The sequence below is a fragment of the Rhopalosiphum maidis genome, chromosome 1 (genome assembly GCF_003676215.2).
Source record: "Rhopalosiphum maidis isolate BTI-1 chromosome 1, ASM367621v3, whole genome shotgun sequence".
Taxonomy (NCBI): domain Eukaryota; kingdom Metazoa; phylum Arthropoda; class Insecta; order Hemiptera; family Aphididae; genus Rhopalosiphum; species Rhopalosiphum maidis.
In genome coordinates, this window is record NC_040877.1 from 60,590,961 (window position 1) to 60,607,575 (window position 16,615).

Consider the following 16,615-nt stretch of genomic DNA (forward strand, 5'->3'; position numbering starts at 1 on the left):
AGCAAGTGTACCTGTATAATATAGTGTTATTAATATTAATATTTTATATTGTGATGACCCAGTAACAAAAATAAAAGTTCACTGACGGATCACGTGTACCCAAATATTAATGGTTTCGCTAGCGATTAAACGTTAAGCAATGTCTAATAAATAGTGGACCGATATAATCGATCGTGTTATTATGATAATATATAATATATAAAGGCTATTATGAGGCCATATTATTTTCATTATTATTTTTATTTTCAACAAACATGTAATTTATTGATTATCGTTATAGTATGTCCGATTTTAGTTATTAATTTATACGCTATAAAATATACTGTATATATATATATATAAGGATGCAGTGTGTACCTGGTATACATATACCTGCTATATTATATTTGTGATAATGAATAATACCCATAAAATTTTTATAATGATAATTTAATAAGAGCCAATGTAATAATATTATATTAATTATATTATTATTATATAAATTCGGTATTGTTCGGTACGCGATAAGGCTGGTGGTTGATTAAATAGCCCCACGGGATCTATCATAATTCAATAATTTGCATCGACATTATGTCCGTCTCTGTCTACATACGTGTTGCCAATACGTGTTGCTACCTATATTTCTATCGTTTTTTTTTTTTTTTTACTCGAAAAAAATAATTGAACGGTGTTTTTAAGCCGATTTAATAATATTTTGATATTAAAAATATTTCATCATAATAGTATCATAAATAATTTAGCTAGGCATTGAGTTTTAGGACCAAACCAGTTTCACGTCTCCACTTCGTAGCGGTAGTGATCCGTGGCGGCAGTGGCGCTAGAAATACGATTTTGCTCCTCCGCGACCTCGTCGATAAAACAACGGTTTAGTGCCCACTACGGTACCACGCCGCAAGTACGTCTGGTGGTCGTTTCTTTGGCCAGGAACCGAAAAATATTTTATTAAAAATTATACTTCATTCATCGCCCGCTCTTTTTTTTTTAACGCGGAAAGATGTTTCCTCAATCTGTTTCCGCGCGGAAAATCATGATTCTCTCCGTCGCACTTATTGTAACAGCCGTAGCGTCTTTCGCCGGTGGCGAACCCATGAACACGTGCGTACTCCAGAAAAACACAGTCGTCGAAGAATATAAACTGTCTACTTTGGAACACATTTTCGGGGAAACGTGAGTAAACACGTCATAATACGTATATTTAGTGCTTTAGGAAGGGACACGAGGGGACTGAGTATTATCTCATCTGTTCTTTATTTTTTTTTCAAATTTTTTAAGCATACAACTCCCATATTATTTTTTTTCGATTTGAGCATTGTACAGTATATTATGCGTATCTATCGCCGTCATTTAATATTTTAATAATATATATTATTGTAAAAACGAGACAAAACCTATAAATCAATAATTTTCAAACAATACGTCACATAAATGTCTTGGTTTTTTTTCTATTAGTCTGAGTTTTCATTTTGACAAACTACAGTATTTTCTATACAATAAGAGATATTTAAAAAATAATTAACAATAATAGATACCTTCCACATTAATGGAATTTTTCAAAGTTTCTATAAAATAGTTTACATTTTTTGTTTAATATCAATAAAATTTTATGGAAATTAGAAATATAACTAAAATTGTTTACTTTACATCACTATAATATAATAAATAAATAACAATAAATTGTACCATACGATTTTTAAATACTAGAAAGTCTAATCGTATGGCTTTTAGTTCTAAATGTATGTATTAATTACCTAATAATCAATTATTATCGAGTTTTCCCAATTAGGTATACAAAGTAATTAGAATAGAAAACAGTAAGCGTTGACCGCAGTATAAATAATTGAAAATTAAATTTGTGAAAATAAATACAGTATGACATTCAATAATATGTATTCATGGGCCATGGCTACATTCAATCAAATACGAGTAGATATTTATTATTTAATACTCGTATTTATAGATAGTAATTTATAAATTTCAAGTAACACTAGACATATTTCAAATTTGATCACGTGAAACTAAATAATCCAATTGAAACATTATGCTAACGGAAAATGGAAAGATAGATAACTATATTTTATTATTATTAATTATTATTATCTTTATAATATTTATATAATTATACGTTCTATATTGCAATTCATAGATTGATCAACACATCGTACGTAGTAGCTGGTTCTTATACCTAATAAATTATAATATAAAACCCTGTTCATCATTAATATTAAATATTTAAAAAAAAAGTAAGCTTAAGGCTAGTTTAAGATTAATTTTATTTATGTACTCGTGTAAATCATTTTATATTTGTAATTCAAATAGTTTTTACAATTTCTATGTTAAATCCGGCAATTAATTACTATTCTATTTTGTGTTATATTATTAATGTTTTCAATGTGCATCAATCGAATTGCATACTTGATTATTTTTGTTATATGAGGTAATACTTAGTTACCTCCTGGCATAGTTAATAGCTAATTGCTTTAATACTAACTTTGTTTTAATGTACATATATTTTTATTTTAATTCTAATAATATTTTAAGAACGAAATTCCAGTACATTTTAAACAATTTTTAAATTTGATTTCGAACGAGTAATATAATTTTAAATATTAGTCAAGTAATAATTGGCTTATAGTATAGACTGAAATAATATATAGTCTTATTAATATCTGTAAATAAATATGCGTCTATATATTCTGAACTGTATGCCCAATGGCTATTAATAAATATACTTAGTGACTATAATATTTTATATCATCACAATATATACATTGATAAAAAACAACTTTACTAGTACAAATGCTTTATATAAGTTTAGGTTACATTACTTACATTAAAGGCGTATAATGAACGGTCGGCAGCGAAAAGATTAATACTGACAATAATTATTGGATTATGCAATTTTTTTTTTTTTTTTTTTTTTAAGAACTAGACGTTGATTTCAAAGTAGATAACTAATTTAGTTTACCAATTACCAAACGATGCATCATCGTAGTTTATATACCAGCTCTGTAGTAATAACATAAATAATAATTTATGCTGTCGATTTGTTTTTATTTTGATTTTTATCTGTAAACGACGATCGACGGAGAAAAGTTATTCGATCACTGAAGCACAATGATTAATCAGCGTACGTCATTTACTCGGTCAACGTCGTTGGAAGTTTTATTTCTTAAGTTGGGTGTACTGGAACGCGATCTCCTGTATACCTACCTGCAGACAAAAAAAAAAAAAAAAAGCAACGTAGGAATGTTTTTCGTTTCCACATTCGTACCAGTTGGACTAGTATATATCGGATTTACCATGGGCATCCGTGCATTTATTTATATGACATATTATATTATATAAGCACGTTTTAAGTTACTGCGAGACATCGAGACGTTGATCGACAGAAATCTCATTAGAAATAATATACAGAGGCACAGAGCTTAATATCAAAGCAAACAACCGCGTTTCTGATTCACGAGGTTAGGTCTTAGGATAGTTAGCTCGAAACAGTCAAAACGTGCAAATCGTATCGAAATCGTAGAAGAATATTGAAGATTTTAACCGGCGACCTATGCATTTTATTATGCTAATATAGGCACATAGGTATAATATGAAGAAAAAAATTGTCAAACTAGTTAAACAAGTTTTTACTATTTAGTACCTATCTCGCATTTTAGTAAGTTGTTTGTATAGTTGGTTCACTGGCTCAGTCCATACATTGTTTTTTATACTTGCGTTTTAAATAACGTATACAATTATTATAAAAGCCGAATATTTTAATTTTACATTTGTGTTCAATTATATTGTAGAAAACAACTCAATATAATAACGCGATGGTCATTATTTCATCCACCAGTAATAAAAATTGTCTCTTTTTATATTATACAATAAGAGTATTATAAGTATATTTGTGTTGGTCAAGGTCTTCATTCGTCGGATTAAAAAAATAAAAACACACCATCATTAATAATATGGTATACGCTAATAATGTTTGATTTGGTTTAAACGTAGTGCAAATGTAATATTTACTATTTTTATGTTCGAAAATGAAATGAAGCATTTCATTTTAATTATAGTAATTGGATTAGGTTTCCCATATAGATTGTATATATTGTGTACCTACATCATAATAATATTATGTTTCAATATAATTATTTATTGGGTTTGCATTTAATTTCGAAATCGTTTTCTTCATCATGGGGCTAACGTATTTATACACTCTATATTATAACATTTATCATGCAATAAAAATACATATATTTATATATATATATATATATAATATAATATGTCCTTGAATACCGTATTCTTGGCAACGTACAAATTCCCATGCTCAATTACTTATTCAAACTGATCAAGTTTTGTTGTATATATTGAAAAGTATTTTTTTATTACAAAGTATAAATAAATGAATTAACACGTTAATCGACTGACAAAGAAGACCTATTTTCAGATTTTGTGCTTAAAAGTCAAATAATAATGTATAGGTAGGTATATAGTTGCAATATCGATAGCATTAATAAATTGTTTTATTATACATTTGAACTATAAATTGTACAGATAACATTTATGATTATTAAACTCGTTATCGGTTTAACTTAAATTTGTATTAATATCAAATAACATTGATAAACTATATGAAATAAAATATTACTCAAAGTAGATAATTGATAAAATTATAATTTATATGCCTATGAAAATAATAACATATAATTATATTTTTTAGTGTTTATATAAATACAATTTTATCCTATTAATAAATTGTAATAAGATTAAAATTTGTTTAATAATATATGTAATAATTTATAAAAAATCATAAAAATCTTAAATGTACAATTAATTTATGAAATTATCTCATGTATACAAGAAATGTATACAGAGTGATCCATAAATTTGCCTATCATGATTCATGAGTGGCTCTTTTTTTTGTGTATGTATTTCCACGATAGATAATTCCTAATATTTTTCAAAATAATAGAGATAAAAAAATTAAATTGTACGCAAAATCGATTTTGTTTTTTAATTGTCACTAAAAAAGAAGCAGTTTAAACTGTAGATAGGTATTTGAATTTTTTCATTAAATGTTTGTATTCGCATTTTCTATAACGATTATAATTTCTATTCTTTTTTCATATTTTTTAAGTTATAAATTATATACCTAGATATTTGACAATTTTAATTTTTAATTTTTAATTTCATTTTTATGACGATAACATTTTTTTATTGGGTCTATAAGCTTGAAAATGTAATGTAAGATTTTTCATAAGTAGTTAATACTAGACAATATGAAAACATATTTTAAATTAACTTGTTGTATTTTATAAACATTGTAATACTCTTAAACATAATATGATATTTGAACAAAGAATACCGTTTTTAATTAATTTATTGCAATTCAAAAATATTTTTCTTGGTGATTTGAAACTTTTATGTATATGTACCTATTACCTAATCTAATGAATATTAAATATTATATTTTATATGCAAATTATATTTTCAAAATATTTACAGGATTAATAAATTATATTATGCTATTGCAGCCTACTAATAGTTAATGCCATATTACTAATAGAAAAATAAATTACTATAATAATTAACAACAATATAATATTTGCGTATGTGCTGTATATGCTGACAGACTTTCCGTTCTGAATTGATTTTCGTATATAATTATTTCTCATTTAAGTCAAATTTAATACCTTACAATGATCTATTCAATGGTGATTGCTTCTAAAGCACAGCGCTCACCTGGTTTCTCCTTCTATTTTTATTTATTGATATCGTTGGCTAACACAAAATTATTATTTTTATTTTATTTGGTTATAATGCCAATATTGTATTAACATTTGTAAATAGTTCTTTTCAAACGTACTCGATATGTTATACAAAATGTGTACTTTGTTATGAAATTATTTAAATTCAGTTAAATCGTTCATGTTAAGATTCTGTAATTTTTAGTTTAATATTGATACGAACAATTCCTGTAAATATTTTTAATTTAAACATATATGTATGTATATATAATATCAATGTGAAGGTTTGTAAACGATATTGATCACTTTCCATATAATTATATAACGAATACTATGGGCGTTTGTTTTTGTCTAATTGTTATTAATTATCTATTAATATCAGAAATGGAATAATTTATATGTAAAAAAAAAAACAACTTTTTTTCTAAAATATTTTCTTTAATTTTTCTACACAGTCTTTTAACTGAGTCAAATGGAAATATTTATGTTATATCAATTTGCCGCCATGTGCCGGAAATGTATTATGATGCCAGAAAGATGACTGGTGCTATTAAATTGACAGCTGATGGGAACACGATCGATCTTGGACATATTGACCAATCCAATATCATCGTTAACGGTTTAATCTTATTTACTGTTTAAACATATCATCAATCATGTATATATGCTTTACCTTGTTTGTTACGTTTTTAGAGAATAATATTGTGCTTACATACATTAGTGGTGATCGAGACAGATATACAGAAGACACTTGCAAAGGTCTCCGATGGAAAACGTATCTGACGTTTATATGTGATCCGTCTATAAACTACGTAAGTTATAACTTGAAATTTTTGTTTTTTTAAAATAGAATACAACAACTTCCAAAACTATAAATGCGATTTAAAAATGTAAATCGCGATTGTATAGTATTATTGTAATATTTTTAGAGTATAGAGTATCTCTTATAGGCATCTCTTAACTTACTATTAGTTTTTACGTAGTATTTGAGCAACACAACGTATACTTACTGCATAAGATAAATTCTGACAAAACCGGTTATGTCATTTAAAAATCTAAATTGTGACTGCAGTTTGCAGTATAAGAACGTGACCATATCTTTCCTTTCAGAATAGAACAATTGTACATTTTAATAGTAAAACCGCTATTTTTTTATTTATTTTTTTCGAATAAAAAAACAACAGTAAAATAAAATAAAATATTATATTATAAAATAATAAAACGAATTATTTAAAATAAATAAAATAATATTTTGTTTAATGTTTATTTGTTAAGAACTATAGAATACTGAAATAGAAATTATCTTGAGCAGTTTGATGGTCTGATTTTTTATATTTTATCGGATGAACAAATCTGTTTTAAAATTTTAGATTAGATTTTTAATTAGGAATGGGAAACTTGAAATGGCTTTTATTACTTATTAGTTTCTTGCGTATTGTCGTCTGTCGACCGGCACTGGTCTAATGGCTATCATTGAATAATTGTATAGTATACTAACTTACATAATATTAAATATATACGAGCGGTTAACGTTGCGGCCGTAATAAACTAATAACGAATGAAATCTTATATATTATTCGTATTATAAAATATTATAATAAAACAGGTATTTATTCAAATATTTTTTACTAGAATGTAATGCTGTAGATCGCCGCTTTTGAAAGCGTTCTTTGGAGACAGCAGGACACATACCTCGAAAGTGGAACTATGTCGCCCAAAACGTTTATTTACGTTAAGTATTAGGCATATAAACTATAAACAATATTCAAAAATTAAAATATATTCTTTTAAAAGTAACTAACACTTAATTAGATTAATTTTGCATTAAAAAAGTAGCTGTAGATAGTTAGCTTTTAATTTTTACATTGTATTTGGATAAAACCATGTATACATTTATAAACATATCATTACGGAGTATATATAATGTCCTGATCTACTTTATACCATTATAGTAATATAGTTTCGTATAATGTTTATTATTTTTGCATAAATGGCTTAAACATAAAATAATTTACCTATACAAGTTCTTAAAAGAATAATTGAAATAGGTTGTCGGATTGATATCAATTAAACTTAAAATAATATATAAGCTTGACATGGATATTCACTAGTTAACGCTTATGATTTATGAATTGTGAAAGTGTTTTAAAAAATATATAAATTTAGAGAATATTCACAGCAATTTTTTTTTTAACAACTGTACTTATTTTTACTATTTTAACGGTAAACAACGTTTTATACTTGTATTCATATGATTATATCACACTATAAATATATTATCTCATTCATAATTTAAAAATAATTGAATTCATTTGTACTTTTTACACATTCATTAACAACATCGCGTACAGTGGCGTAATTAGGAATTTGTCTTAGGGGAATAGACATTTTTTTACACACAATATACTTAGATTTTCAAGTACAGAGGTGAGCGGTATCTGAGAATTCTATTTTATCAAAAATCCCTCTACTACTATATAGGTACACAAAATTTCAAAATGTATTAATAAATGTTTCTTTAAAATTCTATACAATTTAGTACCTATACAACATTATGATACATTTTCAAAAATGTTAACATTAATATATTAAAATTAAATAATAATTATTAAAATATTAAATTTATTTTATTTTTAATATAATTTATTGTATATAGTTCTTTCTTTATACTGTTTACAAAAGAATTTCTAATATAGAAATATAATTAATAAACTAATAAATTGAAAATCAATTTCCTACATAACCTAGTAAAGAGAACAAGGAATTCAATATGTTTTCAAAATTAATATCGGACTTTTGGTACTGGGTGAATTTTTCTTTTTTTTGGATCTTCATGTAAAAACTTTTTTTATCGCAAAATTTAGTAATGTGTGACTGCGCGTATGTACGTTACTGATTTCCAAGAATCTTACCCGTAGTTTATCATTAATTACATAAAGCGTTCGGGGAACTAACGATAGATATCGAATATTGCCTAAATACAACCCCTTAAAAATAGTTCGCTTTCAACAGCCTTAAACTTTGAAGAAATCTTTAACCATGGTTTTTTCTTATTATCAATATTTTCCATGTTCATATCTATTTATAGATTTATATAATGGATAGAATTTCTATTTAATATATTTTGTTGTGTGTCAGCACGACAAAACACATAATCCTATAAATTAATAAATAAATATACATATTATATAGGCTCTGGGCTCTGGGGAGGATCTATCCCCCTCATCCCCCCTTAATTACGTCCCTGATCGCTTACATTTTTAGTTGGTATAGAATCGTTTTTATGCTATATGTATAATGGAATTTAGGCAACGAAAAAATGATATCTTTTTTTTATTTCAAAATTATTAGTTTTCATTATTAGTGATTCTCTTTATTAGCATTTCGTGTTTGTCCAATTAAAATATAGGTTCATATAAATTATTTTATATCTTTAAAAAATCAACGCCAGTCGTTGAAATTAAAAAAATAAAAAAATAAAGTAAAATATAAGTAGAATTTTATTTTTATCTTCATCCCCGCATTATAGTTAATAGTTGTGTTATAATTCAAAACTCCAACGTCATTAATCATTAATGTAATTATGTGAGCGTTTGATCAATATACAATTTTTGTACTCTAAAAAGTCTTAATAACATGCAATTTAATACGTTGATTTACCTTTATTAAACATAATACTTTTTGGAAAAAATTGTTGCTAATTATATTAAATATAATACTTTTTGGAAAAAATTGTTGCTAATTATATTAAACATAATACTTTTTGGAAAAAATTGTTGCTAATTATATTAAACACATTTTTATTTTTATTTTCACATCTTGACATCATAATATATATATTTTTTTACTGTAGTAAATCATATTATATTTAATATTGTTTTTATAAAATGCAAGTTTATATACTAAATAAAATATCATATTGTGTTTTAGAATATTTTAACATTGATTGACGAAGACCCAGAACAACCTGAAATATGTCAAGTGTGGTTTGAAGTAAAAACATCTAAAACATGTAACTGGCATCCAAATATACCATTAGCCGTTTTGGAAAAAGATTTTTCTACTCGTGAAAATCTGACAACCAAATCTGAAGAGTGGAGGGTAATAAATAGTTTTTATAAAACCAATATAAATTAGCAGTTAATGCTAATACTCATTTTATACCGATATTGCTGCAGAGATGTTATTTTAACTACTATTTTGTTTTTAATTACTCATATTGAATTTACAAATTATTTCTTGTTACCAAAAAAATCTCAAAATAAATCAAATTAGTACCTTTATGATTTATGAAATTAATTAAGTTGGTGGCCAGAATTTTAAATTTTAATGTAACAAAAATTACAAATTACAAATTTCTAATTATTTTTAAAAATCATAAATTAATCATAGGAAATTTACGTTCAACAAAACCATTATTATGTTCTTATTATTGATATTAAAACGAATTGATTTATTATTTAAATTTAATTTAGGAATATAATCTGTATTTTTATTTTTATTTATGCTTTTTTTTTTATAATTTTTCAATTTTTATGTAAAATAATACGATTTAATAATACACGTCATTTATTCATATCGCATACAAATTGAAATATTTTAAGACCAACTTACTAACACAGTTAATTTTTTTAATTTTATATTTGATCATAAAAACATTTTTTTCTTATTTAAAAGTATACAACATAATATTGTTTTTGATGAATATAAATTAATATAATTTGTTGTGCATGGGTTAGAATTAAAAAAATAAAAACATTGTGCTGATATCTTCTTTACATTTAATAATATTATAAGAAAATCAAACCACCCGTTATTATTTTTTCAGACTGCTCATGAAGAATACAATGTGAAGGAGTCAACTAATTCCAATAAAATGCCTTTACAGAAAAATGCGTTTGATCACAAAATATTTAATTCCAACAACAACAATAAATCAATTATTAACGAAAATGACAATAATGGTAAAGAAAATAAAACAAACAACGAGGATATTAAAAACGGAAACTTAACTCAAATTATTTCAAAAGCTCAGAAAAAACAATTAGATATTGAAAATAAAGATAATTATTTAAAGACGTATGAAAAATCATTGTTGGCGAAAATTGAAAAGGAGGAAACCAAAGGAGGTAATTCAAAAATATATGAAAACAAAATGTTAATAGATCATGAGAACAATGATACTTATTCAAATAATGATTTGGAAAATAAATTTACTAATCTCAAATTTAATAATACTGTTTCTGGTACATCGTATAATAATGAATATAGTTATCCTAGAAAAAATGAAACTATCTTGCACTATAATAATTTAAAAAAATATATAAATCAAAATAAAAACTCAGAAGGTAAAAATGAAAATTCGGTTATAAATAAATTAACAAAATACGATCAAAATAAGGACGGTGAATTAAATCAATATGTTTCGAAAATGGAAAAAAATTTAACACGAAATACATTTGAAAAAAAAACATCAAATAAAAAGATGAACGATTTCGAAGAAGACAAAAACTCTTCAGATAATGAAAAAAAGTTTAATCAAGATTATTCGAAAAAATCGTATTTAAATAACGATACTAATAATAAAACTTCGAACTCGGTCAACGGAGATAAAAGCAATACAATCAACGAAAGAAAAATAGTTGATATTTCAAATCAAAGCCAATCAAAAAACAATAAATCGATTATTTATGACGATAACAAGGTGCCAGGCAATATAGTTAACGAAAATCAAACGCAAATTCAAAAAAAAAATTTGGAATCCAATCCATTTCAAGAAGTTGATTCAAAAACTGTAATCAAAAACAATACGATCAATGGTATAATAACCCCCCGTGATGAATCTAAGAATAAACCAACGGATAGTGAAGATATACATGTTGATACTAATAATATTAATGTGACAAAACATAATACAAGTGATGATGATAAAATTATCGACACGAATGAAAAAAATAAAATGAAAAATAATTATTTTAAGCCAAAGGAAAATGGTCAATCAAATACAAATGAATCTGGTGAAGTAAGTGGTTCGTCTACTGAATTACCAATCGACACGTCGACGTTCTATGAATCTAATAATATTAAAACAAACAATAAATCAAAACAAAATGGTACAATTATAAATAATATCAACAACGTTAACAAAAACATACAACCAGAACAATTGGAACCAGAACCGGAACCTAGTGCAAATTTATCGGATAATAATGTAAGTGATGATTTAAAAACCACCGAAAATAGTACGAATCAATCAGAAAATAGCTTTAGTTTTTCAAAAATCTTTGGTAACGACTCCACAGCTAAGATAATTGGATCAATGTAAGTATATATAAAAGTGTATGATAAAATAAAATAAATTATAAATATTTATTATTAATATTCTAATATTCTAATGTTACAGAGTTTCATTAATATCTATTTCTGGTGCTGCTGGAGTTGCTGGAACAGCCATAAATCGTTTTTATTATAAAAAAACTGGTACAGATCAAATACCTTTCAAAGGAACGTTTCGGTTAATTAAAGTATGATATAAAATGTTTTGACAATGCAAACATTTTAGTGTTTAAACGTAATATTTTTTTTTTTAGAATTATATAACAAAATTATTTTGTTGTTGTTATATTTCTGGTGATGACTTAGAAGCGCAAAACTCTACGAATGAAAAAACACCTCTTTTACAACCTAAATTCAATACTTCATCACCGCTAGTTGTAGATGAAAAGTCTCAAAAATCCAAAAAGCGCAATAAAAAAAGTGACGACGAGGAACAGCAAAAAAGTGATAGCACCGACAACGATGATAATAGTCAACAGAAAAGCAATAATGAATATGGCAGTATGACAAATGAAAAGAAATCACTTGCGAAAAATGTCGAAGAAACACTTATAAATATTGAGAATAATTTGCAAGGAAAATCTATAAAAGATTCTTTATGTGGAAAAATGAATACGATACTCAATGAAAAATTAAAACCTACAATTAACGGTATTCTTGAAAATGTGGTGAAAAAGGTTGAATCAAATGAAGAAGTTAAGAAGAACTTGGATATCATATCTAAAGATGCAGCAATGATATCCAAATTAGTAGACAAAGAAAAATCAATAAAAATTACTGATGAAAAAAATGTCGAAATCAAACCTGAAAATACAAATTCTCAATTAAATAATGACAAAAAACAAAGTTTGAACTCCGAAGAAAATAATGAAAATGATGTTCATAATATTATTGAAATCAATACAAATGTCGATGTAGAAAAATCACAAAATAAAGTACCTTTAAACGAAATTGAAACACGCAATGCCGTAGTACAAGAACATATTAATAGTAAAACACTTGGTGAATCGCAACAGTTTGAAAACGTTACGCCTGTGAGTGAAGTTAGCATCTCAAAAGTGTCTGTACCAGATCTTCAACAAATTGAAACGAATGAACAAATGTCTGACATGAAAACAACGAGTACATTAGATGAAGATACAACCAAAAAATTAATTGAAAATGCACATAACAAAAGGGATGTTGTTACAGAAAATAAGATTGAAAAACTTGTAGAAACCGTCGTAACGCCCCACACAGAGACTGCGATGAAAATAAATGAATCGAAATTAAAGTTCTTAGGGTTCGAAAAAGAAGATAAAAATGTCGAAAAAAAAGTGGTGGTCAACAAATCCATTGTACCTGAAAATAATGAAGAAGATGAAGAGGAAGTTGAGGTCATTGAAGAAATTGTATACATAGACGGGGCTGACGGGGCCGAGGATGAAGAAATTATCGAAGAAATAATAGAAACTACTACAGTTGAAGATTTACCGGACACGTTGGACGAATCTGGTTCGGGGCACACCAAGGTTACAGTCCACACAACTCGTAAAATATCGTCATCTTCGTTGCCCGGAGAGGTGAAAACTATCGAAGAGACTGTTGTCACCGACGGTGTATCAGAGAATGAGAAAAAATCTCATGGTTTCCAGTTTGGTATTGGTAAATCCGGAGTCAGCATGAGTGTCGGCGATAAAAAGTTGGAAATTGGTATGCCCAAGCTGAGCCGCAGCAAAAGTAAATCACCGAAGAACGTAGAAGATGACGAGCCTGATAAACGGGACACGAAGTCTCCGGAAAAGTCCAGGAAGTCTATTTCGATGCCCAAAATATTTAAGCGATCTATTTCTCAACCAGCGGACCATGATATCCCTGAAGCTGAGGGTGAGCCACAGTTGGACGCTGCGCCTATTAGAAAATCGTCCCAGCCAAGTGCTGGCTTATTGATATTTGGAAAGTCGCGATCTAAATCTTCGCTAATCCTTGATACGGTTGACATCGATGTGAATACGGGTGTGGTGTCAGACTTCATCGATAATGAACGGAGAGCGTCTCGTATATCGAATACAGGACTAGGTGAATTCGACATAGCCGCAGGCGATGGAGATGTTGGAACCACGGTGACTGTACGTAAAACGTCCACAACAACTTCTAAAGGAATAGATACTTTGCCAGGCATAGATACCGTCGTAAAGTCAACTACAGGTTTACCGTCAGGGTCGGTTAAAGTCCAGCAATCGACCAAGAGTGCTGACACAAAGTCAAACGCTAAAACAAAACGTGAAAAAAAAGAAAAAACGAAATTAACGACATTAACGCGGCCATTTTAGATCTAAAGAATAAATCTAAGGAATAATTTTAAACTTACCGTGTAAGAAACTAAAATATTATTGGTTCATTTGTGTATTAATTTTTTTTACAAATATTTTTCGTTTATGTGAAATATATCTGTTGGAATTTTAAATCTAACACTCATTATTATAAAATTGTTAATGTTTTGATTTATTTTTTATGAATTCAACATTAATATTATTTGTGCATTATGTTTAAACTGAAATTTGTTCAACTAAAATTAATTTTATGTTTTTATAATTTGTTGTTATTCATTATTTTCTAATAGTTTTTTCTATAAAATTGTACTTTTGATTGAAAATAATATTCCTAAATTCAATTATTTTTATATTTACAATTTAGAAACACTAGTTTAAAATCATCATGAATAAAATATGTTTTCTATTTTAAATATTGAGATTGTTAATCAGGACATCTGATGGTCATAAATGTATCTCATATCAATTAATTTAGCCTTGGCCCTTGAAAAATAATTACATACCTATTTCCGAATTGATTTATGAATGACCTAAACTCAAACACCAATGAAAGTTATGATCAATTTACGATGTTTGGTTAATATTAAGTATTAACACGTCATATCGTAAAAATAAAACTTTTTTTATACAATAAATAATACATTTTTCAAAGTTGATTTATTGATGCAGAATGATAATTGTTATTTTTATCATTATAGATGTGTAGACTCGGCTCAAAGTCAATTTTAAATCTCAATTATAATTCGTTAGGTATGATTTAAATCACAAATTGTCGTGTTCATTGATTTATTCCATTAAATATAAAAATCTCGTAGCTGTGTTTTTCGTTTAATTCTTCTGATCTGTTTCCTCGAATAAAATCTATTAATAAATCGAACATTAAAGTTACATAGGTACATATTATATAATATATCCAATGTAATTAAAACTGATAGAATAATAGAAAACAACGGATAAATTAAAAGCAAGTCGAGATTCTCAATAAGTTTTATATTTATGTGATAAACTAACGGTCAATCAAAAATATACATTAAATTGCAGCAATATAACAGAAAACGTATATTTGTTACCGTTGATGACGTAAATTAAGAAATTGACGTTGATGAATAATGACTATATTGTTAATAACGATATATCTGATTAAATTAGACAGTATAACGACATTGACTAGGAAATAATATTAATGTTCATTATTCTCAGACAATGATGGATTTATTAGATACTAACGATAACGTACTTTCCGGCTCAGTAATATACTAATATTTCGATGGTCGTACAATAGGAATTAAGTAAAAAATAATTAGTAAAATTAAGAATCACAGACAAAGAGCTGTAACTTATCTTCAAAAGCAGGCACAAAAAAAATGATCAAATATTCCAATAATAAGTTGACCGCACTTCAATTATGAACTGTTAGATTACGAACACGTGGCTCGCCTCTGAATCTTTTAGCGGGCATATTTCATATAAAGCTGATATGTATAATTTATAAAATACAATCAAAATTAACTGTTGAAATAAATAAATTATAAAATTAAAATTATTTTATAGGTACGGAAAATGCAGTGCTAAGAAATACCTACTAGCACACTAATTTACAATTAATTCATTGTCCTTAAAATATATTATACTATGAAAAGACTGCAATCGCGACTGTCGTGGAAAAAGAAAGTACTTTTGTGCACCGTGATGAGACTGCTATGGAATCGCGGGATGACAAAACTATAGATTTATATTTGTAAAACAGTTTGCAACAGTAATAGATATGTGTTTGTAAAAAATTAATGGCTTGTGTTATTCAAGGTGTTATATAGTATATCGAATTGTGAAAATAAATTAATATATACATTATGTATAATTTATCTTATAACAGTTGAAAAAGTGAATCTGCATAGTGCAGTGATTTTTTTTAAATTTTTAATCCAATTTAAATATTTTACTAGACAAAATTATCAACATTGTGTATTAGTTTTAGCCTTTCGGGTAGCTTTCTGGTCAGTAGTTGTAAATATTTAAAAAAATATTTGATTTTTACAATATTGCTTTTATAGCACCGTATATTATCTGTTAATGTGCATGGACATTCACGATATCGTTTAATGATGTTAAGCATTTATGACATTGGATAGTAATTTACGTTATTACCAAATTTACATCATTAACGGTAACATATATATACATACCTATAGGTATATTTGAAGAGTGATGGTCAGGACCGGATTAAGGGTT

At 26.6% G+C, this 16,615-nt stretch overlaps 1 protein-coding gene across 1 annotated transcript; it reads left to right on the forward strand.

The window, feature by feature from the left end:
- Nucleotides 1-882: 882 nt before the first annotated feature.
- LOC113547749 (protein PFC0760c-like) lies at nucleotides 883-14,520 on the forward strand. The gene is made up of 7 exons (XM_026948225.2): nucleotides 883-1,167; nucleotides 6,194-6,357; nucleotides 6,432-6,550; nucleotides 9,669-9,839; nucleotides 10,567-12,059; nucleotides 12,142-12,262; nucleotides 12,329-14,520. Exons 1-7 carry the CDS (start codon nucleotides 995-997, stop codon nucleotides 14,384-14,386), a joined length of 4,299 nt encoding a protein of 1,432 aa, XP_026804026.1. The 5' UTR covers nucleotides 883-994; the 3' UTR covers nucleotides 14,387-14,520.
- Nucleotides 14,521-16,615: the final 2,095 nt, after the last annotated feature.

Coding starts and splice junctions, on each gene's coding strand:
- LOC113547749 (XM_026948225.2), top strand. CDS start 995: ATGTTTCCTCAATCTGTTTCCGCGCGGAAAATCATGATTCTCTCCGTC. Junction 9,840..10,566: donor CCAAATCTGAAGAGTGGAGG/GTAATAAATAGT, acceptor TTATTTTTTCAG/ACTGCTCATGAAGAATACAA. Junction 12,263..12,328: donor GAACGTTTCGGTTAATTAAA/GTATGATATAAA, acceptor TTTTTTTTTTAG/AATTATATAACAAAATTATT.